The sequence below is a fragment of the Oenanthe melanoleuca genome, chromosome 14 (genome assembly GCF_029582105.1).
Source record: "Oenanthe melanoleuca isolate GR-GAL-2019-014 chromosome 14, OMel1.0, whole genome shotgun sequence".
In the NCBI taxonomy this organism is placed as follows: Eukaryota; Metazoa; Chordata; class Aves; order Passeriformes; family Muscicapidae; genus Oenanthe; species Oenanthe melanoleuca.
The window spans coordinates 116,794-141,158 of record NC_079348.1 but is presented as its reverse complement, the minus strand read 5'-3'; the positions used below and the strand labels follow the sequence as shown (position 1 = coordinate 141,158).

At 56.4% G+C, this 24,365-nt stretch overlaps 3 protein-coding genes and 1 long non-coding RNA gene across 4 annotated transcripts; 2 read left to right on the top strand and 2 right to left on the bottom strand.

Moving 5' to 3' along the window:
• Positions 1-11,550: 11,550 nt before the first annotated feature.
• PSMB6 (proteasome 20S subunit beta 6) lies at positions 11,551-14,350 on the top strand. The gene is made up of 6 exons (XM_056502849.1): positions 11,551-11,777; positions 12,234-12,301; positions 13,237-13,368; positions 13,451-13,580; positions 13,747-13,891; positions 14,147-14,350. The coding sequence occupies exons 1-6, from the start codon at positions 11,688-11,690 to the stop codon at positions 14,212-14,214; spliced, it is 633 nt and encodes a 210-aa protein (XP_056358824.1). The 5' UTR covers positions 11,551-11,687; the 3' UTR covers positions 14,215-14,350.
• Positions 14,351-14,481: 131 nt separating this feature from the next.
• Positions 14,482-18,011, bottom strand: SLC25A11 (solute carrier family 25 member 11). Its single transcript, XM_056502848.1, has 8 exons — positions 17,515-18,011; positions 16,910-17,062; positions 16,440-16,646; positions 16,225-16,315; positions 15,918-16,008; positions 15,729-15,828; positions 15,569-15,620; positions 14,482-15,188 (listed from the first exon to the last, which is right to left on the bottom strand). Exons 1-8 carry the CDS (start codon positions 17,994-17,996, stop codon positions 15,033-15,035), a joined length of 1,332 nt encoding a protein of 443 aa, XP_056358823.1. The 5' UTR covers positions 17,997-18,011; the 3' UTR covers positions 14,482-15,032.
• A 1,586-nt stretch (positions 18,012-19,597) lies between these two features.
• On the bottom strand, positions 19,598-22,792 carry PFN1 (profilin 1). Its single transcript, XM_056502850.1, has 3 exons — positions 22,516-22,792; positions 20,971-21,163; positions 19,598-19,847 (listed from the first exon to the last, which is right to left on the bottom strand). The coding sequence occupies exons 1-3, from the start codon at positions 22,645-22,647 to the stop codon at positions 19,750-19,752; spliced, it is 423 nt and encodes a 140-aa protein (XP_056358825.1). The 5' UTR covers positions 22,648-22,792; the 3' UTR covers positions 19,598-19,749.
• LOC130259005 (uncharacterized) lies at positions 19,854-20,819 on the top strand. The gene is made up of 4 exons (XR_008841573.1): positions 19,854-20,234; positions 20,290-20,500; positions 20,536-20,613; positions 20,693-20,819. It is a non-coding gene; the product is annotated as an uncharacterized LOC130259005 (long non-coding RNA).
• Positions 22,793-24,365: the final 1,573 nt, after the last annotated feature.

Genomic DNA, 24,365 nt, shown 5'->3' with positions numbered 1-24,365 from the left:
ATTTTCTCTCCTTTCTCAAACACTTCTGCTGCTGTGTTCCCCCATACAATGATGTCATAATATATTGTAGATGTTCCGGAGCCTCACCCTTTTCCAGTGCAGCCTGGATCAGTCCATGACAGATGGTGGGACTGTGTTTCCACCCCTGGGGCAGTCGATTCCAGGTGTACTGCACGCCCCTCCAGGTGAAAGCAAACTGAGGTCTGCACTCTGCAGCCAGAGGAATGGAGAAAAACGCATTGGCAATGTCAATGGTGGCATACCACCTTGCTGCCTTGGACTCCAGCTCGTACTGCAGCTCCAGCATGTCCGGCACGGCAGCGCTCAGCGGTGGAGTCACTTCATTCAAGGCACGATAGTCCACAGTTAGTCTCCATTCTCCATTAGATTTTCGCACAGGCCAGATGGGGCTGTTGAAGGGTGAGTGGGCTTTGCTAACCACCCCTTGGCTCTCCAGCTCACGGATCATCTTGTGAATGGGGATCACAGCATCTCGAGTTGTTCTATATTGCCGGCGATGTACTATTGAAGTGGCAATCGGTACTCGTTGGTCTTCTCCTTTCAGAAGTCCTACTGTAATGGGATTCTCAGCCAGTCCAGGCAGGGTGTTCAATTGCCGGATGTGTTCTGCCATTACAGCCGCTATCCCGAATGCCCACTTCAGGCCTTTTGGATCCTTAAAATACCCGCTCCGAAGGTAATTTATGCCCAAAATGCATGGGGCCTCTGGACCAGTCACAACAAGATGTTTCTTCCATTCCCTTCCAGTTAAACTCACTTCAGCTTCCACCAGGGTGAAGTCCTGCGAGCCACCTGTTACACCAGCGATGGAAACGGATTCTTCCCCCACATATCTTGATGGAATTATCGTACATTGGGCACCTGTATCAACTAAAGCTTGGTACTTCTGTGGTTTCGATGTGCCAGGCCACCGAATCCACACAGTCCAAAAGACACGATTTTCCCTCGCCTCACCCTGGCTAGAGGCAGGGCCCCTCTAAGCCTGTTTATCTTTCTTCCCTGGGGCATGCATCTTAGAAGTTCCTTCGAGAGGGTCAGACATGTCATTATCACTGTCATATTTGGCACTTTGGGTACGGGCAACAGGAGCGGCTCTCCTTCGGATGGAACTTCCGCTTTCAATCTTGCCTTCCTTCAAATCCCTCACCCGTCGTGCCAGAGCAGCCGTAGGCTTTCCATCCCATCTCCTCATGTTCTCTCCAGAATCCTGCAGGAAAAACCATAGCTCGGCCCGGGGAGTGTACCTCCTCTCCCCGTCGGGAGAACGTCTACGTTGGTTGCCAGGACGTCCAATTTGCACAGCTGAAATTTGGAGGAGGTCCTCCTTAATTTCCTCCCTGAGCCTCTTATGATTTTCCTCTATCTTGTCCTCTAAGTTCTGCAAGCGTGTTTCCACGGCGGCGATTCTGGCATGGGTTGGGCCATGCACAGCATCCGCGTATGCCCGGAGCTTCTTTGCCATGTCCAGCACCGTTTCATATACCTCTTCTCGCTTCATTATGGCCAAAGCAGACGCATATTCAGATGGCCCGAGTCGCACCAGCTTCCTCCACATTACAGGTGTGCATGGTACCAGGTCTGGGTTCCTAGTTGTTACATCATCTGAAAAAATGATCTCCGCCACTGCCATCTCCCTCAAACGTTGGATCCCTTGCTCTATGGTTTTCCACTTGGTCTGTTGCATATACAGATCATCGGCACACAGATATCTTTGTGCTACGCTGTCTAAAACACCTGCCCAGAGGCTTTGAGGGTTAGCCTCCCTCATCATACCTTGATCGATGACCGGATCATGAGACAGGGATCCCAGGTGTCTCACCTCAGTGCCATCTAAGATGGTAGCCTCGCCTGCTGCATCCCAAAGCCGGATCAGCCAACTAATTATGGATTCATCGGGCTGTCTTGTATAATCCTTTCTTAAACCACGAAGATCTTTTAAGGACAGAGACTCATTATTAGTTTCTGATCTCACACCAGTGGTTTTAACTCTTGATTTTACATCAGGAGGTGTTGAAGGTCCTTCTCCTGCATCCTCATCATCATCCTCCACTGGCCGATCGGTCTTCTTGGTGCACTTCCCACTCCTTGTACTAGTAGCCACAGCCATTGGTTGAAGCTTGCTTTCTAATTTCATCCCTGTCCTCGAGCCTGGGGTGTTAACTACAGCCTGAGTAGCTGGCATAGTAGCTACGTTATCTCCCTGTTCCCTTTCCTTTGTTTGTTGTTCTCCACTATCTAACAGGGTACGATAAGCATACGCCAGAGCCCAGCTCACTGCAGTAATCTTTTTTTCCCTGGAGCTATTGTGGCATTTCTCTTTCACATATTTTACCACCTCAGCCGGGTTCTGAATTTGCTCATGTGAAAAATCCCAAACCATAGGATCAGAAAATTCCTTTAACATCTGGCCCAGGTCCTGCCATTTTCCACACCACTCAGGACTCCTCACACTTTGTCCTGCTGCTAAATCAGGAGTCGCACCAGCACCTCTAGAAATCTCAGCCCTGATTTTATATAAACTGTAAACTGTGTAGAGGAAGCTCACAACATTAAACATCAGGAAGATGATCTCTTTAATACTAAAGGAGAACTGCACATATCCTAATAACGATGTAAAAAATTCAGAGGAGACAAAGGGAAGCAAAGGCTGAAAAGCCTCCTCCCCTGCTTCTCCTCTAACAAACTGAATGCATATCCATAACCAGGATCCAGAACATATCCCTGGAACCGATTCCAGCATTTTCATAAACCTCTTACCAGCCATTGCAACCAAGCCCAGTCCGATAAATATTTTGGTCATTATCCCTCTAGTATAAAAACTACAAATAAGGGACAGTACTGGAGCTATTTCCGGGCAGGAAAATAACCCCAGAGACCAAAGAGGCATTAAAACCTCAAAAAACCCCAGTATCCAGAACCACATACTGAAATCCATTCCAAACAGCATTATATACAGTTACACAGTTTTTTCCACTTTCTTCGGTTCCCCGTACGGGCCACCAAATTATTTGTCCAAGTTTAGGACAAAACTGGGGAAAAGCCTCCAAAGGAGCCCCCCAAACTAAACCCCCCTCACAATTCCTCCCCCCCACTGGGCTCGGAGAAAATTTTACTCGGGGGGAAAAGTGGAAAAAACTTGTTTATTAACAAACACAAGAAAAAAAACACTTCCCAGCAACAGGAAAGTACAATCCCAGATGACAAAAGAACTGTTTTCACCGAAGTGAGAGACGGTCGCTGCTGGGAAGGGCGAGAAGCTTCTTGGGCAGGCTCCAGAGGCAGTCTCTGATGCTCAGGTCCCGTCCGGAGCCGGTACAGATCTTGGAGCTGAAGGAGAGAAAGGGGGAGGGGAAGGCAGCAGCAGCCAGGGCAGAGCCGGGGCAGCAGCAGCAGCGGGGCAGAAGCAATAGGGCAAAAGCAGCGGGGCAGAAGCAGCGGCCGGGGTAGCTAGCGCAGCAAGCAGCAGCAGCAGCAGCCGGGGCAGCAGCGCAAGCCAAGCAGCCCAGCCCCCAGGGCACCACCCCCCCAGGGGGGGAGAAAGGGCACCGGCGGCAGCTCCATGCAGACAGCGAGGTGTGGGGGCGGGAGAGGAGCAGACATAACACCAACCCAGAACACCAGCAATCCTTCAGATTTTCATCGATTTTAGGTGGTTTTGTGTAGATTCCAGGAGTTTTGGGGTCATCTTTTGTGACATTTTAGAGGAGTTTGGGCCATTTAAAGTCGCATTTCCTCCGGAAATTTGCCCACTCATTTTTCCAGTTTTTTCCTTGGAAATCCCTGGACTCTCACTGGGTTTTGGGGCAGATATTGGGAGTTTTTCTGGCCATTTTTGGTGCAATTTCTTGTGGGTTTTTGTGTTTCTCAGTGCGACATTTAAAGAATTTTTCCTATTTTTAAGGCAGAGTTTTTCCTGACGTTTTTCCCAATAATGCCTGGAATTTTGGAAGCCTTGGGGTGTTCCAGTGCAACTTTTGGGAATTTTTGGGTCTTTTTCAGTTTGATTCTTAGGGGATTTTTCATTGCTTAGTGCAAATTTTCAGGGACTTTTCTGGTTTGTTAGGCTCCATTTTTCCTGGATTTTTCCTGATGCTTTTTCCAGCAGTCCTTGGAATTTTGGCAGAGTTTTGGTGTTTTAGTATGGATTTCAGGAGTTTTTGGGTCAACGTTTGTGTGATTTTCAGGCTTTTTCGGCCGTTTTAAGTCGCATTTCCTCCAGATATTTTTCCCACTCTCTTCCCCGCTTGTTTCCTCAAAAAATCCTGGAATCTCACTGGATTTTGGGGCCATGTTTGGATTTTTAGGGCAAATGTTAGGAGTTTTTTTGGCCATTTTTTCTGCAATTTCTGGGGGATTTTTGTTTCCTTTAGTGCGAATTTTTAGGCATTTTCCTGGGTTGTTAAGGCTGAATTTATCCTGGATTCTTCCCGATGTTTTTCCCAATAATGCCAGTAATTTTGACCGGTTTGGGGTGTTTCAGTGTCGATTTTCGGACTATTTCTGGCCATTTTCATATTAATTTTTAGGCGATTTTTGCATCTCTCAGTGCGAATTTCTTAGGCTGAATTTTCCCTGGATTTTTCCTGATGCTTTTCCCAGCAATCCTTCAGAATTTCATCGATTTTAGGTGGTTTTGTACAGATTGCAGGAGTTTTTGGGCCATTTTTTTCCCAGTTTTAGGGGGTTTGGGGCCATTTTAAGTGCTGGCTGTGCACAGGAGGGCGGCGGTGATTTCCTCATGCTGACACCAACCTGCTGGGGCCTGGGGACCTCCCGTGCCCACCTCAGGACATCCCAAATCCACCACTTCTGGCACTGCCAGGGAATCTTTTTCCAGCATAGGCTGAGAATTCTTTACACCTGTAAGCAATTTCTGATGTGGTCGTGCCACTTTAACAGTATTTGAAATCCCTCTTCATGCCCTTGCAGCAGCATTTTTGAACTAAAATGGAAATTTAGCCCTTCTGCCTCGGTCTGTTCACAGAATCATGGAATCCTAGAGTGGTTTGGGTGGGAAGGCTCCTTAAAGCTCGTCCAGTTTCACTCCCTGCCATGAACAGGGACACCTTTCAGTAGCCCAGGGTGCTCCAAGCCCCAGTGTCCAACCTGGATTTGGACACTTCCAGGGATTCAGAAGCAGCCACAGCTTCTCTGTGCTGGACAGCAGCATTAAAAGGCAGAGTAAAGGTTCAGCTGTGATGTTTGTGTTGCACTTAGTGTTGTCTTGTGTGACAAAGGTGGCTTTCATCTTTGTTTGTTTTTTTTTTTTTTAAATAAATTTAAAGGATGCCTTATATTCTTGGAGTGTTGCATTCTACCTCTGTTGTTTTTCCTGGTAGTTCTGGATCCTCTGTTTAGATCTTTTTCTTCATTTATTAGGTGTCCTGGATATGGTGGATGTCCTGATTTAGGGCAGTGATGACTTTCATGAAGAAATCTTTAAATGAAGAAATGATTATCCAAACATTTCCCTTCCCTGCTGCATTAGAAGCTACTGCTTCAGTCTGAAAATGAAACAGGTACAGGTTTTTTTGGTATTGTGTAATTTCTACCAGTGGAGTGAAAGGGGCATCATTTTTATCCATTTTTAATAATTTTTTTACCGTTTACCATTTTTTACCTTGAGGTGTTTTATTATCTTCTCTGCAAGCAGAAGGGGGTGCAGATCCATGGTGTTTCCTCCTCAAGAGAGGCATTGAAGCTCTGTAGGTGCTTCTGCCTCTTTTCCCTGACCCTAAAGAGAAGAGACACTGTCCCTGCATGGACCATCTGTGTTTTAGGACAGTGTTTTTAGGACAGTGTGGAGATCAGGAGAGGAAGGTGGTTTCCATGGCTGTAGGCAGCTCTTCCTGAGATCAGGGAGAGAGGACTGCACTGTTAAGTAGGAAATGGATGCATTTTCCAAAGAAAGCTTCTACAGAAATGAGGCTCTGGTGGCAAATATTGCAAAGCTCTACCAGCTCCTTGAGGAAGGCATTGGAGTCACAGAGGCATCAGTTGGGCTTGGAGAAGGATTTTCCAACCCCACAGAACCTCACTGAGTTCTCTGTGTGTATTTGGTGGTCAAGTAGCACCCAGGATGGACTGAAAGAAAATTCTGTATAACTTGTACATGTTAACTGGGGTGTGTGCCCCCCAGTACAAATCAGTTCTTCTCTGAGGTGGTGCTTGGCAGGGGGCTTTTCCTGTTAAAATACAGGCATGTTTAGCACAGCACAGTGAAGATGGATTATTTAATTCAACGTGAACTAATGTGTGGAGGATTTTTCAGGTACCTCAGTGGTCAGGAACTCTTGTCTAGGTCACTACAAACACTTCTTGATCTTACTCAGTACTTTTCTGAATGATGCTCTGTGGGCTGCTGCCAAGGCCCAAAGTAAGGAGGGTTGCCCCAGTGTCTGTGCTCATGTCAATAGCTAAATTTGGTTTTGCTTTTCTAAGAGCACACATAGTGGAGTACCTTGTTGCTGTTTTCACTGAGCTCCTGCTCTCTCAGACAGAACCCTTTGCTCTCTGCTTGATGTTCCAGCTCTATAATAAAGATCTTGAGTCTCTGAAAACTGCTAAGTATCCTCAGCTCTACCAGTTTAACCAGTACTACAAACTCTGGGTACCCAAGTAATCTCAGGAACCTGTGGTATGGAATACCTGAAGTCACTGAGTTCTTGAGCCAGTATTCCTATAAAAACCTCACAGTTTATAGAGGTCACATTTTCATCAGAAAGAGCACTTCTATAGAGCTAATTCTGCATTTCTTGTTGGGACACAAATTTGCTCCAGGGTTTTCCTCTGATGACACAAGAGGTCTCTGTGGTGTTTGGGAGGTGATAGCAGGGCTCAGGGGTGGGTCACACACAGACTCCTCAGCAGGCACAGCAGAGCCTGGTGCACACAGTGGCCTCAGTTCAGAGTGCCCCTGGCTGGGTTGGGGATCACAGGCCCCCTGGGCTGGGTTTGGTGGGTTTTTCTCCAAGGCCAGCAGTGAACACTACAGATTCCCCAGGGGCACTGCTGGACAGCTCTGTTCCAGCAGGACTGCACACTTGTGCTCCTGGAGCTTCACTGGGTTCAGCTCAGAGCTCATCTCAAAACATGGGGAGCTGAGGAGATTTTTGTTTCATATTCATCATTGTTTTTCTCTTATGGTTTTTTCTCACTTTAAACAGTTTACAAATCACGAGGAGGTGAGCAAAGAACCTGCTGTGCCACTGGATTCTGTATTTACCACTTTGCTAAAGAAAGCTTATGAGAGGAAGCATGTGCTGTTATACCTGAAATCCACAGTGGAGAACTTCAGCAGTGTAAGAGCAATATTGTAATAATATTGTGGTTATGTTTGCTTTATTTTCATGTAGAAGGTACAAATGACTTAGCTGTTCAAACTTAGCTTCCAGTTCTGTAGCTCTTTTTTCTGTACTGGTCTCTGAGCCTACACAGCACTGTACAAAACTGCATGAAATTTGTAAACAAATGCCACTTCTTACTATTGAGGAGCCTTAGATTTACTTTGCTGATCGGTGTGAGTGCAAATAAACTCGAGATTTTAATCCAGCTTCTGGGCCTCCCTAAGAAGCCTTTGCAGAGAGTAAAATTCACTGGCCAATGTACCTCCAAATGTCATATATATAATGTATAAATTCATATATATATGTATAAATGAAATTCTATCACTATTTATTTGGCAGCCTAAGACTTCTCTTAGAATCAGGTTTCTACATAGGGAAGTGGTTCCTTCCCCTAGAAGAGGATGTAATCTAAGTAGTTCTTAGTTAATTCTGTTCCTGTTGTATAATTACCCTTCTGCTCCCATCCTCCTCTTTTCTTCACTTTGGGTAAAACTTTGGGTCCTCTTGTTGGCCTCTGTGTGGACATGCTGAGCCTCTTGTTGTGCCTGGGCAATCAAATAAAGCTGGAGCAGCAGCAGGAACAGGAGGAGCATCAGGCTGATGGGATCTCCTCATGGATGAGGAGTCCCTGATGACAGAAGTGTCTTCAAACGAAATCCCTGCATACAGAGGTACCTGTTAGTAAACTTGGGTTTGGCTGATTCTCTAGGGAATAGTTTTGCTGATCAGAGAGGTGTTGTTAAGCTCTTGGAGGAGAACTTAGGAACGTGGAGCGTGAGGTTGCTAAACTACTGTCTGGAGATGTGAGCCAGCTGCATCACCCACAGTCCCACCCCTGAGCTGGAACACGGTCAGGAGAGTCCCAAATCAGATCACCTTTGCAGGAAAAAATGCATTCCCTCAGCCCTGTGTAAAGCCTTATTGAAAATTATGTACTTGAGGAGGGAATTTTTCCTCCTTTCATCTGTTCTGTGAATTTGTGGAGATTAGAGTGTGTTGATGAACCCCAGAATACTCAGTTTTCCCCTGAGACGAGCTTAGACATGTCCAGAGTGTTCAGTATAACAGCATAAATCCCACAGCATAAATGTTGGGAGAATGATATTTATGTGCTTGTAATTCATTAATATTTTTTGTCCTCTGGCCAGCTAGCAGACAATTTCATGTTCAATAATTCTGACAAGCCGTGGAAAACAGGCTGATGAATGAGTTTATTTTTTACCCTGCACTGTGATTATCCATTCTGTTTGTTACAGATCCTGGAGGATACACTCACCTTGATTTTCAGACATCCTGCACTGGAGAGCTGGTTCCTGGAGCTGGAGCTGAGCTCTATTCCTCAGCCTGGTCTGAACCCTGTCACTGTGAAGCTCCTGTCAGCTCACCTCAATTCTGGGGTGCTCCAGCTATTAAAAACAGGCACCCCCATCCTGCAGAGCATCACAACAGATCACAGACACATCTTGTCCAAGTATTTCAGAGCCATCACCAAAAGTGTCCTGGAAGAGCTGCAGACTGTGGGGAAGGACAGAAGCCAGGTGTATCCCAGGAACTCTTGAGTTTTCCTTCAGGCTCTCCAGAGTGAGCCAGTCCTTGCTGTTGCAGTTGGTGTGGAGGTGCAGGCTCAGTCCTGCCCAGTGCTCACACACCTCCCTGGCCACTGTAGCCATGCTGATCCAGCTCTCCAGGACTCACCTGCTGCAGTTTGGGCTCTGGTGTCTGAGCAGTGCCACTGGGAAACACATGGAGAGCTTTCTTCCACTCCTTCATGTGCATTAGCAGAGACCTGTCTGGTTTCAGCCAACCTTCTGCAGGTAAAGGCACCACTGAGCCCTGCCTGATGCAGAAGGCCATTCCTTGTTCAATATCTGCTGGCCTTAAGGGCTGGCAATCCTCACACCACAGATAAAGGTGACAAGACTTGGATGTGAGAGGAATGTTACATTTGTCTTTACAAATAAATTGTAAATCTGTTGGTGGATAAAGTTAGCACCTAGAGATAAAAGAAACAATGGGAGGGATTACACTGATTGGTGAATGGAAAAAGAGATTTGCCTTTACAAACAAACTGTAGGTTTGCTGGTAAATGAAATTGGGTAACAGAAGATGAAAGAAGCAACAGGGGGGAAAACTATGAATTCTACAAGAATTAAAAATTACGAGGAAGGGTTATACATTAGAGGGGAATGTCAGGTGTCAGGCGTTCCGGGAAGTCTGTGCCTCTCGAGTACCTCAGCCAAGAGGGAAAGAGAGAGGGAAAAGCGGCCAGGAAATTAGGATAAAAAGGGAGGCTGCGTCCTCCAAAAATTCGAGAGATCCCAGGGGAATGCCCCATGGGCTCTCCCTTTATTCGAATAAAGCAAAAAGGACTCCTCTGTCTCCTTTTTGGACATAAACCTCTGGTGTTTGTGGATTAATTTTCCTTACAGATGTCTGACCTCTAGTGACTGTCTTGGAAGTACCTGTGCAGCACTAAAGGTGAAGAGCTGTTCTGAGGCTTGCCTGTTAGACTGAAGCCAAGTGCTCTTGCACTTACTGCTGCCCACATTTCTCTTTTGAAGCCCTCATTTAATGCTTAGTGAATGTGGAAATCTGCCATTGTGCTTCTCCTGGTTTAGTACAGGAGTAAATCCTTTGGCTCAGGCACAGATAGAAGAGTGTCTGGAGTGTGCAATGCCACAGACAGATGGTTTTTGCAGAACCTGAGCTTTCACTTTTACAAAGTCCAAAAATTTTCTCTGGAGCACTTCTCCATAACAGCAGTTGCTGTAGCATTGTTTCCTACAAGCTGAGCAGTCTGGGCCTGGATTAGAAAGTGATTAGTGTGTTGTTGATTTGCTTTGGAAAGCAAAGGGCTGCACAAATAAAGCAGCTTCCTGCTGCTCTGGAGAGAGCAGGGAATGGAGAGAGGTGGGCAGTGTGTGCTTGCCTCCTCAGGTCTGTCCTGGGAAGAGCTGTGATGGGAATGGGAGCAGTAACAGCATCCTCTCCTCAGAGAATCTGTTACCTTGCACTTTGGCAGCAAGACATCTTTAACATACACAAGAGCAAGTTAAAATATTAATTTAAAAAAAATCAATAATTATCTCTCTGCAGTTGGGCAGGTGCTGTATCCAGAGTGCTTAAAAACTGAGAGGAGCTGCTTTCCTGGAGGAGACGTCTCTTGTCAGCCTGCATGAAGGGTTAGTTCCACGTACAGCAGCAGTAGAGATGAAAGCAAGCAAGAAGTGGAGAGGCCCATGCTGCTGAGGCTGGAGGAATTATTGCTCAGACTTCTGATCTGCTTGGCCACAGTTGCAGATTTTGTAAAAGAGATTGGGCTTGATTTCCTGCTTTAGGGAATCTGGTCTTCACGGGATGAAATTCCCAGGTTTCTGGGGCTGGAATTCCAAGGGTTCAGGGCTGAGTGTTCCAGGATTTTGAGGCCAAAATTTCGAGAATTTTGGGTCCAGAATTCCCGGGGTTTTGGGGCAGGAATTTCCAGGGTTAGGGGCTAGAATTCCCAGGATTTTCAGGCTGAAATTCTGAGAGTTCTAAGCTTAGAATCCCCAGGCTTTTGGGGAAAGAATTCCAAGGGCTTGGGTCATAAAATTTCTAGGATCTTGGAGCTGAAATTCCCAGGATATTTGGTCTGGAATTCCCAGGATTTTGGGGCTGGATTTCCCAGATTTTTAGGGCTGAAATTCCCAGGTTTTTGGGGTTGGAATTCTCAGGGTTCGGGGCTGAGTATTCCAGGATTTTGTGGCCAAAATTTCCAGGTTTTTGGGCCCAGAATTCCAAGGGTTTGGGTCATAAAATTCCCAGGATTTTGGGGCAGCTGTGATGTGGGCATGGAGACAGAGTGGTGAAGGGTCCTGCACGGGTCAAGGTGATTCCTGGGCTGTGGACTGGCCCCCCACTCCCTGGGTTTTCACCCAAAAAAGGACCAAAGCAGAAGGATTTTCCCATCCATAACCCCATCCCCCATGAGCAATGAGCTGAGCAATGCTGTCCTAGCAAACGTTTTATTTCCACCTCCATACGCACACAAGTTAAAAGCGGGTGTGGGAATTCCGGGCTGTGAGAGAAACTCAACAGATTCATTTCCGAGGAATAGAACGATCAGCACAGCGGACGCCACGCTGCCGTAAAGCACAGCTGCCACCGCACTGCCGTAAAGCATCGACCCAACCCCGCCGTACCGGCCACACTGCCGTAAAGCATCGATCCTACCTCGCCGTACCGGCCACATTACCGTAAAGCACAGCTGCCGTCACACTGCCGTAAAGCATCGACCCAAGCCCGCCGTGCCGGTCACGCTGCCGTAAAGCGCCGGGGAAGATGGCGGCGGTGACGGTGTGGGAGCCGCGGGCCGGGTCAGGCCCCGCCGGGCCACACCGGGAATGGACGGCGGAGCCCGTCAGCACCGGCGTGAGTGGGGCAGGGGGCGGCGGGGGTACCCACTTGGAGGGCTGCGGACTCGCGATGGGCTTGCGGGGGGTGGGGGTGTTCCGGACCGGGAGAAGCCGCCGTAGCGCGGAGTGAGTGGGCTGTGGGGCAGAGGGGCCCGATGGACGGCTGGGGGTGGAACTGGGGCTGGCTTTGGGGCAGGAGGAGCTGGGCGCAAGGGCTGGGGCAGCAGAGAGTCCCCTGAAGAGTGCAGGAAGGGGAATGTGGCTCAGAGGGACCCCCCTGGAGAGGGGTGCTAATGGGCACGGAGGGATTTCTCTGGGGAGGGGGGGACTTGCTGTGGGGCTGGGAGTCCTGTGAAAAGACGATTTCTGTGGGGCACAGGGTGGAGGGGGCTGTGTGGGGCGAAGTCTGCTGTGGGAAAGGGGCTTCTGTGGGGCAGGGGCTCTGAGCGCAGCCCCTCCCTCCCCTCTCCAGACCACCATCATGGCCGTGGAGTTCGATGGAGGCGTCGTCATCGGGGCCGACTCCCGAACCACCACCGGGTGAGCGCCGTGGGCCATCGGGGACCGCTCGGGGGGGTCTGGGACCGTGCCACGGGGTTGTCACTCCTGTCACGGTGTCACCGTGATGTCACTGGGAAGCCGCCCCCAAAGCTGTGGGCAGGTGTCCCCAGGTATCAATGTCACACCTGGCAGGCGTTTTCCATCCCCAAAACCATCCCAGAATCCTTTACTGACGTGGAACAATTCCTGCAAAAACATCCTCAGGTTAAACTTTGCACTCTTGGTCCCAATCTTTGGATTTTCTCCACGGATCCTGTTTTTATTAATCATTTAAAACGATTAAATAGTTTTTCCTCTTTTGGGGGGAGTTTTCAATCCAATAGAAGATTTCCCAAATGTGGTGATAAAGCTTGGAATCATATCCCGTGTGAAAATCACCCAATCCAACGGGCTTCCTGCCTCCCTCTAAGTCACATTGATTCATCTGTGAAGTGAGCAGCACTTTCCACACTATTTTCAATATAATCTCATAACCTTGAGCAATGACATGGAAGAATTCTTTCCAGTGCCTCAGATCTTTGAACAAAACCTGAATTATTTCTACTGATCCCATCCTGGTAATCCTGTAAAATCCATTGCCCAGCATGCCTCAGGGGTTATCCCTGCCTTGCTGGGATTTCCTCCCCTATTTTATTTTTTTCTTTTTGTTAATACCTCAGCAAATCCCGTGGAGAACCGGGCACTTTGGAAGAAATTCCAGCATTTTTTTTGGGATTTGGTCCTGAAATTTGGACCTCGGGGGGGGGAGGGTTGTCACAGTGACGTCACAGTGACGTCACAGCACTGTGTCCCCTGCGCCTGTGGCTCCGGTGTCACCTGTGGCCGGCTGGCGCGGTGACATCACGGTGACGTCACGGTGACATCACGGTGACATCACGGTGACATCACGGTGACACGGCCGCGCTGCCCCGCAGGTCCTACATCGCCAACAGGGTGACCGACAAGCTGACCCCCGTGCACGACCGCATCTTCTGCTGCCGCTCGGGCTCGGCGGCCGACACGCAGGCGGTGGCTGATGCCGTGGCCTACCAGCTGGCCTTCCACAGGTACCCCCCACCGTGGGCGTGGGGCGGGGCCGGGGGGGCTGCAGGGCCGGCCCCCAGCCCCACGCCTGGCCCTGCCCCGCAGCGTGGAGCTGGAGGAGCCGCCGCGGGTGCGCACGGCCGCGCGCCTCTTCCAGCAGAGCTGCTACCGCTACCGCGAGGAGCTCAGCGCCGGCATCATCGTGGCCGGCTGGGACCCGCGCCGGGGGGGACAGGTGGGCTCCCTGCGCTCCTGGTGCTCCTTCTGTGCCCCACAGCGCTCACCTCTGCCCTACAGGTCCCCCCCTTTCCGCCCCATAACCCTGTCTGTTCCCTGCAGTCCCCTCTTCCTGCCCCCTCCTTTGCCCCACAGCCCCCTGCAGCCTCCCCTGTGCCCCCCAGGTGTACGTGGTGCCCATGGGGGGGCTCCTGCTGCGCCAGCCCTTCGCTGTGGGGGGCTCAGGTAGCTCCTACATCTATGGATTCCTGGACGCCACATTCCAGCCCGGGATGAGCCGCTCCCAGTGCCAGGAATTCGTTGCTCGTGGTGGGTTTTGGGGAATATTGGGGGGTTTTGTGGGGGGAGCGGTGGGAAGGGTCCTGAGAGGGGGCTTGGGGTCGTGGGAGAGGGGTGTGGGCATGTCCTGGGAGGGGATTTAGGGAACACAGAAGGGTTTTTTAGGGAACTCTGCAAAAGGATTTGGGGGCGCAGAGGAGTTTGGGCAGCACTGGGGGGTTTTGGAGTGTCCTGGGGATTTGGGAAGGTGGATGTTTCGGGGGTCCCTGACCTGTGCTCCCCCAGGCCTGGCCCTGGCCATGGTGCGGGATGGCTCCAGCGGGGGGGGTCATCAGGCTGGCGACCATCACTGAGGAGGGCGTGGAGCGGACGGTCCTGGCCGGCTCTGACCTGCCCTGGGGTGATGGTGGCCCCCCTGTCTAGGGGGAGAGCTCCCCCCAGCAGCCCCGGGTTTGACTGGGGAGACAATAAACAGCTGCGTTCCCTTTGCTGGGTGTTTTGGGGTCTGGCTCTGGAGTCCCCTCATGTCACCCCGTCCCTGGTGAAGGCAAAGCCACGCCCACAGCGTGACAGACAGGCAGACCCCACCCCTGGTGTGACAGATGTAAAGGACCCCCCAGTTCTGTAGGTCTTGCTTTAATTACATGATCACCATCCATGATTCATTAACAAAGCATAGGGTGGAGGGTGCTGGGGGGAGGAGGGGGAATTTTGGGGGGCTCCTGCCCCACACTGTGACCTTGATACTGGCTGGTAACAAAACCCCCCAAAGGGGTGGGAAGGGGGCACATGGGGAGGGCACCCTATAGCCTCTGTAGGGCTGCCCCACAGGGGCATGGCATCCCCTGCTGTCCCCATGGGAGGGATCCACACCCCTATAGGGCCCAGGACCCCTCCATAGGGCCCCAGGGATCCCTACAGCCCCACAGAATAGGTCGTGCACCTCTATAGGGCCCAGGACCCCTCCACAGGGCCCCAGGACCACTGATAGCCTTGATGGCTCCTATAGAGCCACCTCCCCCCAGGCCCTGGCAGGGTGGGGAGGTCAGGTACCCTCACAGCACGCGAGGGAGAAGCCAGACCCCCCCCCAAAAGCGCCTTCAGGGGGGGTTCAAGTGCCCCTACAGAGCCCACGGGATGGGGTCAGATCCCCCCGACCCCCCGGGGGGCGTCAGGCACTGAGGAAGAGCCGCTGGTACCACTTGTTCATCTGCTCGAGGAAGATGAAGGTGAGCACGGTGTGGGGGCCCAGGCGGGCGTAGTAGGGGGTGAAGCCCTTCCAGAGGCTGAAGAAACCCTCGTAGCGCACCACTTTAATCAGCACGTCCTGCAGGGGGGCCCAACACAGTGAGAAACATCCAGAAAATGACAGGGATGCCTTTGCAGAAGGCTGGGGAACCAGCATGAAGTCATGGACACTCTCAAAGTGATGGAGAATCCTCCCAAAACCGTGAGAAACCTTCCAGAGACAGCTTCCCCTTCATCTCAACAATAGGGAACCTTCCCAAAATGCAGAGAAGCTCCCCAAAAGGATGGGCATCTCCTCAAAATGAGTTTCTCCCCCCACCTCCAATGACAAGGAACACCCCCAAAATGGTGTGAGGCCCCCCAGTTGGAAGGGACCTCCCGAAATGTCAGAGGAGCCCCTCCTGAATCGCTGGGGGCTCCCGGATGGTGATGCTGCCCCCCCAGACCCCCCTCACTCACCAGCCCATTGCGGTACTCGGGTTTCCCATCTATTGTCCGCATGTTCTGGATGCTGTTGGGGAAAATTCAGGGCTTGAACACGAGCTTTTGGGGTGAGCACGGGTCACATCCATCATTATCTAAGGGGGAGCAGGGGATGCCCCCTCCAAAATGAACCCACCGGGTCTTGACGATGTCGACAGGCATGGAGGCCGCCGTGGTCACCAGCCCGCTGATCATGCTGGCGCAGAAGTGGCACAGGATGTCGTCACGGAAATGCCCTGGGGGCACCCCAAAACATCAAAGGGGAACGGGGGGCGGGGAAAAGCACACTGGGATTTCCCATGGCAGACCCACCCCCCGAGCTCACCGGAGTCGAGCAGGAATTGTTTGGACTGCGAGTAGGAGGCGAGCTGGGCAGCGTTGACCACCACGGCGCGGGCCATGGTGGGGATACAGCCCTGGGGGCGGAGAACGGGGGGTTCGGGTGAGTCCTGCACACCCCCAGACCCCCGCATCTCACTCCCTGCCTTCCCACTTCCCCCACACACCAGGCGGGGACGCAGCACTGGAGAGGGAGGTGGGAGTTTGGGGGACACCCAGCGCTCCCCTCCCAGAGCACGGCAGCACCCCCTGCACTCCTGGGGAGGCTCGGGGGTCCCGCCGCGCCCACCTACCCTCCACAGCGTGAGCACCCCCTCCTCCCGCGCCATCCTCACGAGCGCGTCGAACACGTTGCGGTACCCGCGGCGCTCTCCAGGGGGCAGCCTGCGGTTCGGAGCGAAAAAAAAAAGGATATTTTGGTAAAAAAATAAAAAAAAAAAAAAATGCACACTTGGAGGCGGGGGCGCGGACGGGGGCGCAGGTGTCTTGTGGAGGGTCGGGGGCTCACCTGCCATCAGCTGTCATGCGGATGAGCGCCACCTCAGCCGGAGTCCCCACGAAGGCCCCCGCAGCCCCTGCCGTCATGCCCATGGCTGCCTTGGCCAGGAACGGAGGGGGGGTCCCATCGGCCCCCCCAAAACGCTCCAGGAGGACGCTGTAGATGCCCAGGCGGGTGGTGGTGTAGGTGGCCTGGCGCAGAAGCCCCGCTGAAAGCCTGGGGGGTGGGGTGGGGGGGACACAGAGAATGGGAGGAGTCATAAAAATAGGGGGACAGAGGAGAGCTCAAGACTTGCAGGTGCTTGGGGTTTTGTGGTTTTCGGGGAGGTGGGGGGATCTGTATCCCATGCAGACGATCAGCAACAACCTGACGGAGGGGCTGACCCCAGGTTTAGAGGGGGGTCCCAGGGGGTTTCAAGAGATGACCCAAGGATTTGGAGGTTCAGGATGGTTGCAGGGGGGGTTCTGGGAGGCCCATACCCCGTGTAGATGCCCCTCAGTCCCTCGTGGCGTAGGATGGAACCCAGGGCGTGCAGGGAGGTCCGGTACTCACGGCCCTTGGCCCCGGCCCCGCTCAGCTGCATCCGGTTCTTCACCAGGTCCAGGGGCTGCACAAAGACAGTAGCCCCCATCCTGAAGGAAGGGGGTCACGTAGGGTCAGGGGGACTCCAAAAATACTCACCCCCCTCTCCACAGCCCCCCAAATCCGCCCTCTTGGAGTAAACCTGGGCTGACGAAGTCTGAAGAAGCTTTGGGGATCTTTTGGGGGGAGCACAGGGCGGGTTTGTGGGGAGCTGGATGGGGTTTCGGGAGGTTTGAAAGGGTTCAGTGGATTTGGATTTATTTTGGAGGGCACTAGGGGGGTAGAGGGGGTCTGAAGGGGGCTTGGGGAGCATTTGAGGGACTCAGAAGGGATCTAGGGGAGTAGTGATGGGGATCGGGGGTAGTTACAGGGTTTAGGGGGGGCAAAGGGGTTAGGAGGGGCATCGGGGGTGGTTTAGGGGTGACCTGAAAGGTCGGGCGGGGGGATCTTGGTTTGGGAGTGCGTGATCCCGGTTTTGGCGGGGGGGGAAGGGGGCTCTCACCCGGCCAGGCCGCCGAAGAGAAACTTCACGGATTTCGGGGAGGTCTTGGGCCTCTGGGCCGCCGGCACTGCCGCCATCACGGCGGTGCCCTGGTCCCGGGGGCGCGGGGGGGGCGCGGGGTCCGGCACCGGCGGCGCCCCAAGGTGACTGGGGGGGGGGGCGCGGCGCCAGTGCGCCTGCGCCCGGCGCATGCGCGGCAGCGGGGCGGGGGCCCGGCGCGGGGAGCGCGGCTCGGCGGGGAAGCACCGCCTCTGAGGGGAGGGGGCGTGGCCGCGCAGCCCGGGGGCGTGTCCCGCCCTCGCGCCTCTCATTGGTGGAGGATGTTTAGGCGGGAAGGGAAATTGTTCGGCGAGCAAGGGGATTGGTTGGGGCGGAGGCGGGTGCGAAGTAGCCCCGCCCCCTCTCGCGATATTCCGCCATCTTGGGGGGCCTGAGGGGAGCCGCCGCCGGCGGGAGGGGTCGGCGACTGTGACCTCACGCATTTGGTCCCGCCGCTGCTCAGCGCCGTGGGGTGATGCCCGTTCCGTCCCGTTCCAGGCGGTGAGTGCTGGGGGGTGTTGGGATGCACTGGGAGATACTGGGAAGCATTTGGGACACTGGAGGGCGCTGTCAGGTACTGGAAGGCTCCGTGTGTATGCGGGGAAGCACTTGGTACACTTGGGATCGCTGGGAGGTACTTTGAGTGCACTGGGCTCACTAGGAGGCGCTTTGCGGTCACTGGAAGGCGCCTTGGGTGCAATGCGGGGCACCGGGAGGCACTTTGGGTGCACTGGGGGGAAGTAGAGGCAGTCTGGGTCTACTAGGAGGCACCGGGGTCACTCGGAGTCCCCCTACTCCTCCCACTGACCCTCACTACTGATTATAACTGGGAGTCACTGGGGAAGAACTGCAGCCCACCCCCTCCCCAGCACTTCCATTCCCCTTCAAACCTTGTCCCTCTCCTCCAGCCCCACCCCCAGTTCTGGGGTACCCCTTAGGTGTTGGGGACACCAGAGGGATGCCAGGGATGGCACAGGTGACAGCGTCCTACAGGTGTCGGGGTGCTACAGGTGACACGATCACCTGGAGATGGAGTGGGAGGGAGGCAATGACACTGTCCTGCAGGATGCAGGGGTGCCGCTGTCCACAGGTGACAGTGATGGCGCGACAGCGTGCCCCAGCCTCACAGCCACGGGGGTCACCTTATGGCAGGGGCAAAGGCACGGAGAGGGCTGCAGCACCTGGAGCCCTCCACTGGTGAGGGGGACAGGGGCGATGACACTCTATCCCCGATACCCCAGTTCCTGCCATGGGTCAACTGCGGGCCCTTCCCCCCATCCGTGAGTCAGCCGGGGGGGTGAGGGGGGGGAACAGGAAGCGCCAGAGCCACCACATTGCCCTTATAAGGACTCGACGGCACCAGAGCTGCTTCCGCCTGCCGGGACGCCTGCTCCTGCCCCACATGTCCCCCTCTACCCCACATCACCTCCCCACATCCCCATCTCTGCCCTAGACTACCTTCTTCACCCCACATCAGCGCCCTGCCCCCCCATCTCCCTCTGCCCCAACCCATCCCCCCCACATCCGCACCTCTGCCCCGTATCAACGCAGCCCACCAGCTCCCTGATCCCCACCTCTGGTCCACACCACCCCCCTGGGGCCCTGCCTCACAACCTGCCAGAATATCTAGAAGTCCTGCCCCCCAGTTCCCCACAGCCCCTCCTGTTCCCTCCAGATGTCCCCCAGCACCCCCCTGTTCCATCCTACCACCCCCCAGCTGCTGCCTGGACCCCCGACTTCCCCCCAGCTGCCAGTGCATCCTCCACCGTGAGTGTAGCCCTCCAATAAAGCCTCTGCCCCACAACTTTGCCTCCTGAGACTCTAGGGGTGATGGGGGGGGCAGGCGGGGCGGGCGCTGAGGCTTCACCCCCGCCCCATCGTGGACTTTGTCCACCTGGGGCACGGCAGCACCCTTGGACCCGGGTATCCGGGGAGGCCTCCTCCACCCTGGGTGGAGGGCACAGCCACACCCCACGAGCCCAGGCAACACACTGAGGTTCCCCCCACGGCACCCAGATCCCCGAAATCCCTGACCCACAGCGACTCCCCACAAGGGCACTTTATTGCTGCCGGCAGCGGGGATCAGGGGGGTGACAGAGGGGTGGGGGACGGGGTCCTGCTGGTCCCTGGCGGCTCCTGCTGGTCCCTGGGGGTCCAGGAGTCCCCGGGGGGTCCCGGGGGTCCCCCCCAGCCCCCTCAGTACTGGCTGCGCCGCAGGTGATTGGCCATCTCATAACATTTCTTGTTGACGCAGCCGCCGTGGACGCCCTCCTTGCCCATGGCCAGCACGATGGCTGCAAGGGGAGGGGTGTAAGGTGAGGGGTCATCCCCAAGCCTCCTAAAACCCCCAGCAAGCCCCAGACACACAGGGGGCCAAGGGGGGAGAAGGACTGGAAGCAACAGCTGGGATGAAGGGATCCCAGGAGTTAGTAAGGGGCAATTTGGGGGGACCTGGAGCAAGGGGGACATTAACTGGAAACAGATCGAGGGTGACAGAGGTGACAGAGCAGCAGGTGACGTGGCCAGGTGGAGCTGTGTGGGGGAGAGGACACAGGATGACATGGAGTGACACTGGGGAAAGTGGGGAGTGACACTGGGTGACACGGTGATGCCATAAGATACATGGCAGGGGTCATGGTGGGTGACAGGAACTGGTGAAGAGCTGGCAAAGGGTGACGGAGGTCTGGGGGGGTGACACAAGGTGACAGGGAGGAGGGAGGTGACACAGGGTAACAGGAGGGTGGGGGGGTGACACAGGGTGACAGGGAGGTCTGGGGGGGTGACACAGGGTGATGGGGGTGACACCAGGTGACACTGGTTCCACGGGCAGGTTTCTCTTGCTGGTGATTTTGAAGGTGGGGGGTCACAGGGGAATGGGTGGCAGGGGCTGTGCTGGGAGGGCGACAGGGATGACGCAGGGTGTGGGGCAGGGATGACACAGGGGCAGGTGCAGGGTGTGGGGCAGGGATGCCAGGGGGGCAGTTTCGGGAGTCCCAGGGTGTGGGGCAGGGATGCTGGGGGGCAGTTGCAGGGTGTGGGGCAGGGATGCCAGGGGGGCAGGTGCAGGGTATGGGGCAGGGATGACACAGGGGCAGGTGCAGGGGTCCCAGGGTGTGGGGCAGGGATGCCAGGGGGGCAGTTTCGGGGGTCGCAGGGTGTGGGGCAGGGATGCTGGGGGGCAGTTGCAGGGTTGCTGGGGCAGTTGCAGGGTGTGAGGCAGGGATGACACGGGGGCAGGATGCTGGGGGGCACTGGCAGGGTGTGGGGCAGGGATGCCGGGGGGCAGGTGCAGGGTTGCTGGGGCAGTTGCAGGGTGTGAGGCAGGGATGACACGGGGGCAGGATGCTGGGGGGCACTGGCAGGGTGCGGGGCAGGGATGCCGGGGGGCAGGTGCAGGGGTCGCAGGGGTTCCCTCACTCTTGTTGGTGATGGCGGCCGTGATGTTGAAGGTGGGCGCTCCCGCAGCCCCCTTGGTGCGCAGGTCCATGCTGTGCTCGCCCTCCACCAGCAGCGAGTCCCGGATGACGGAGCAGCGCAGCCCCCCCAGCGTCAGCCCCTGCACCAGCAGCGGCCCCCGCTCGGGGCCCACCAGCGCCGCCACCTCCGCTGGCTGTGGGTACAAGGGTCAGGGGCACCCCGAAAACAGCCCGGATCCCCAAAACACACAGCGACCCCACAGGGAACACAGCTCGCTAGGGACTGGCATAACCCCCTGCTCCAGGCCCACCCCTTTTGCAGGCTCTTGGGAACAGATCAAGGGGACCCCAAAGGCCCAGGGACCACCCAACCCAAAGGCAGACGCCAAAGCCCCAAGGCAGGGCCTCTGCAGGCACTCGGCAAACAGGAACTCTCCTAACTCCCACTCCATGACCATAAAAGGGACCCAGGTGTCCCGGGACCCCCCCGTGACTCCTGCCAGCGACTCCACGTGTGACCCCGGATGCCCGAGGGGACCCTAAAGAGGGCCAGAGAATCCAGAGATCCCCATAACCCCCCAAAACCCTCCAATGCTGACACTGCCACCAGCTTCCACGGGGGAGAACGGGTCAGGAACCCCAAAACCAGCCCCCAGGAACCCCTTGAACAACCCCTCAAACAAAGCCCCCGGGAACCCACATTTCACTCAGACAACCCCCCGGGACCCCAATTTCGGGACCCCCGCGAACCCCGTCCCAGTCCCTGGAGTTGCCCAGCCGCCCGGGGACCCCCGTGAGTCCCCCGTGACCCACAGCCTGTGACCCGTGGCCCCCGGGGCACCCCCGTAACTACTGCCCAGTGACCCCGGACAGGGATCAGGGGTCCCACAGCACCCCCCCTTTCCCACCAGGGGCCTCCCCAAACTTCTCCCCTCCCCCCCCATTTCCGTGGGGGGAAGTGGGGAGGAGGGAGGGGGGTGCGCGCGCGCCGCCCCTCCCCCACAGGAAGCCCCGACCGCCCCTCCTCCACCGGGAAGTGGCCGCATTCCGCGCATTTTTAGAGGGTTTTTAAGTGGGATGGGGTTCCTCCACCCGCCCACCCCCCCCTACGAGACCCCTGCCATCGGCTTATGGGGCGGCGATAAAACAGACGGGGATCGGCCAGGGAGCTCGTCCAACCACGTGGTGTCCGCCCATCCCCCCCTTCCCCGCCCGCCTGCGACCCCCTAAACGCTCGAAGCGGGGTTAGGGAGGGGTCTGCCTCGCCGCCGGGCCCCCCCCGCCTGCAGGGCCCCCCCAGCATCGGCCCTCCCCCGGCACCGGGTCGGCGGGCATGGGCAGTGCCGGAGCCCCCCCCCACCGCGCTCCACGCTGGCGCTTTTGCGTTTTTCTCCCTTTTTTGTCCTTCCCGGAGCCCGTCGCGGGGGGGGTGGGGGGGTCAGCCCCGCCCCTCGGAGGCCACTGGGTCCCCCCGCCCTCCGCGCGCTTGGGCGGGAAACGCCTCGGCGCGCTGGCCCCCCCACCCCTGCCGGTCCCGGCCTCTCACCGTGATATTGGCGAAGGTCTTGCCGGGGGCAGCGGCCCAGACGGCGGGGGTGTCGCGATAGCCGACGATTGCAGCATCCTGGCAGGTGCCGTCCGCCAGCAGCGTCTCCACGTAGGGCGCCCACCCGCTCATGGCGGCGGCGGCGGCGGCGGGCGGGCGGGGCGCGGGGGCGTGGCCTCCTGCGGGAGGCGCGGCTTCGCCGGGGAAGGGGCGGGGCTTTCGTTCGGCGCCTGCGCAGCGCGGTCAAGGCGCGGCGGCGGCGGAGGAGCGGCGGCGGCGCCGCGCGGCCGTTTTCATAGGGGACGGCGGGGGGCGGGGCCTAAATGGGCGGGGCCTAAATGGGCGGGGCCTGCGCTCGGGAGCGCCCCCGGCCTCGCGCGCCGCGGAGGGCGCGCGGCTATTGAGGGGGGGGCGCGCCTTATTGCGACCCTTCCCTCATTATCACGACATCTTCCGCCCATCGCGATCCCCCGCGATGTGCCAGCCCACACCGTTCCCGGGATCCCCGCACTCCCGTCTAATGTAAGCCCTTCCCTCCCTGCGCCCACTCCCCACCTTAATCCAAACCCTTCGTGTTCTTTATCCCGTGATTATCAGGACGCATCACTCCCCATTATTCAAATACCCCCTCATATCCCGACACTCGCTCTCGTTATTCCGACTCTCCCCGTTACCTGGACCCCCACCCTTTATTGGGCCACCTCTTCCCCGATATTCCGTCTCCCCCCCCCATTATCGCGATACCCTCACAGTTATCGCGACCCCCCAGGCTGATAACGTATCCCCCGTTCTTGCGCCTCCTGCGCCTGTATTGTGAATCGCGGCTCTTCTGATACACACACGCGCTTATCGCGACAGCCGGCCCCGCGCTGGGCCCTCGGTGCAGCCCCGAGCGGGGGTCGCGGGCGGGGGGCGACAGCTCAACGCGTGTCGAGAGGTGCGGGACCCCCGCCCCTCCCCCCGCGGGTCGCGGTTTGACTCAGACCAGGGCGGGACTTTCCGGGGGGAGGGGGGAGGGGCAGCGGTTTCACTTCCTGCCCCGGGGTGGGGGAGGGGCTCGGCGGTTGGGGACGGGGAACGGGGGGGGACCGAGGCCTCCGGGATCACCTCCCCCCGAGGGGATCCGAGGGTGCCACGACCCCCCAGAATCCGGGTTGAGGGGGTCGTGGGCTCTTGAGGGTCTCCGTTCCTCCAGAGCCCCCCCGTCAAAGGCCCGGCCCCGCCCCCCTCCCCGGCGAGAACTTCCCCGGGAAGTGGTCAAAGCCACCGCCCCTCCCCCACGCTGTGGGGCCCGTGGGGCTGAGCTCCCCCCTCCCCCACCCTTGGTGCTCCTTCGGGGGTGAACTCCCCCTCCCCAAAGCACCTTCTACTCCCCCAAAATCCTCTCGTCCCCCCCCAGTTCGCCCCCTCCCCTTCTGCCTGGTGCCGTTCCCCCCAGGGCCTTCAGGCGGCGCTGCAGCCCCCCCGCTTGGGGGTCGCGTTAACGTGACGTGCGAGGAGGGCTGAAAATAGTCAAAAACCCGGGGGGCAACAGCGAGGGACCATCGCCAAGGGCCACCAGCCCCGGGCACTCGTGGCCCCACCGCGGTTCCCCCAGCGGGGGCTGAATTTGACCACCAAGGGAACACTCTGGTCCCTCCGGGGGGGCGGGGGCAGAGGAAAAGGGATAAATAATCCCGGGGGACGCCTGTGGGGCAGGGGGGGGTCCCGGGCAGAGGCAGCGCTGCGAGAGAAGGACCCGGACCCACCCTGGGTTTTGGGGAGGGGGGTCTGGGCTCCCTCAGGGTCCCCCATGGGACGGGGGGACACAGGGCCAGCTCAGGGCACTCGGACGTGGCCGTTCCCCCCAC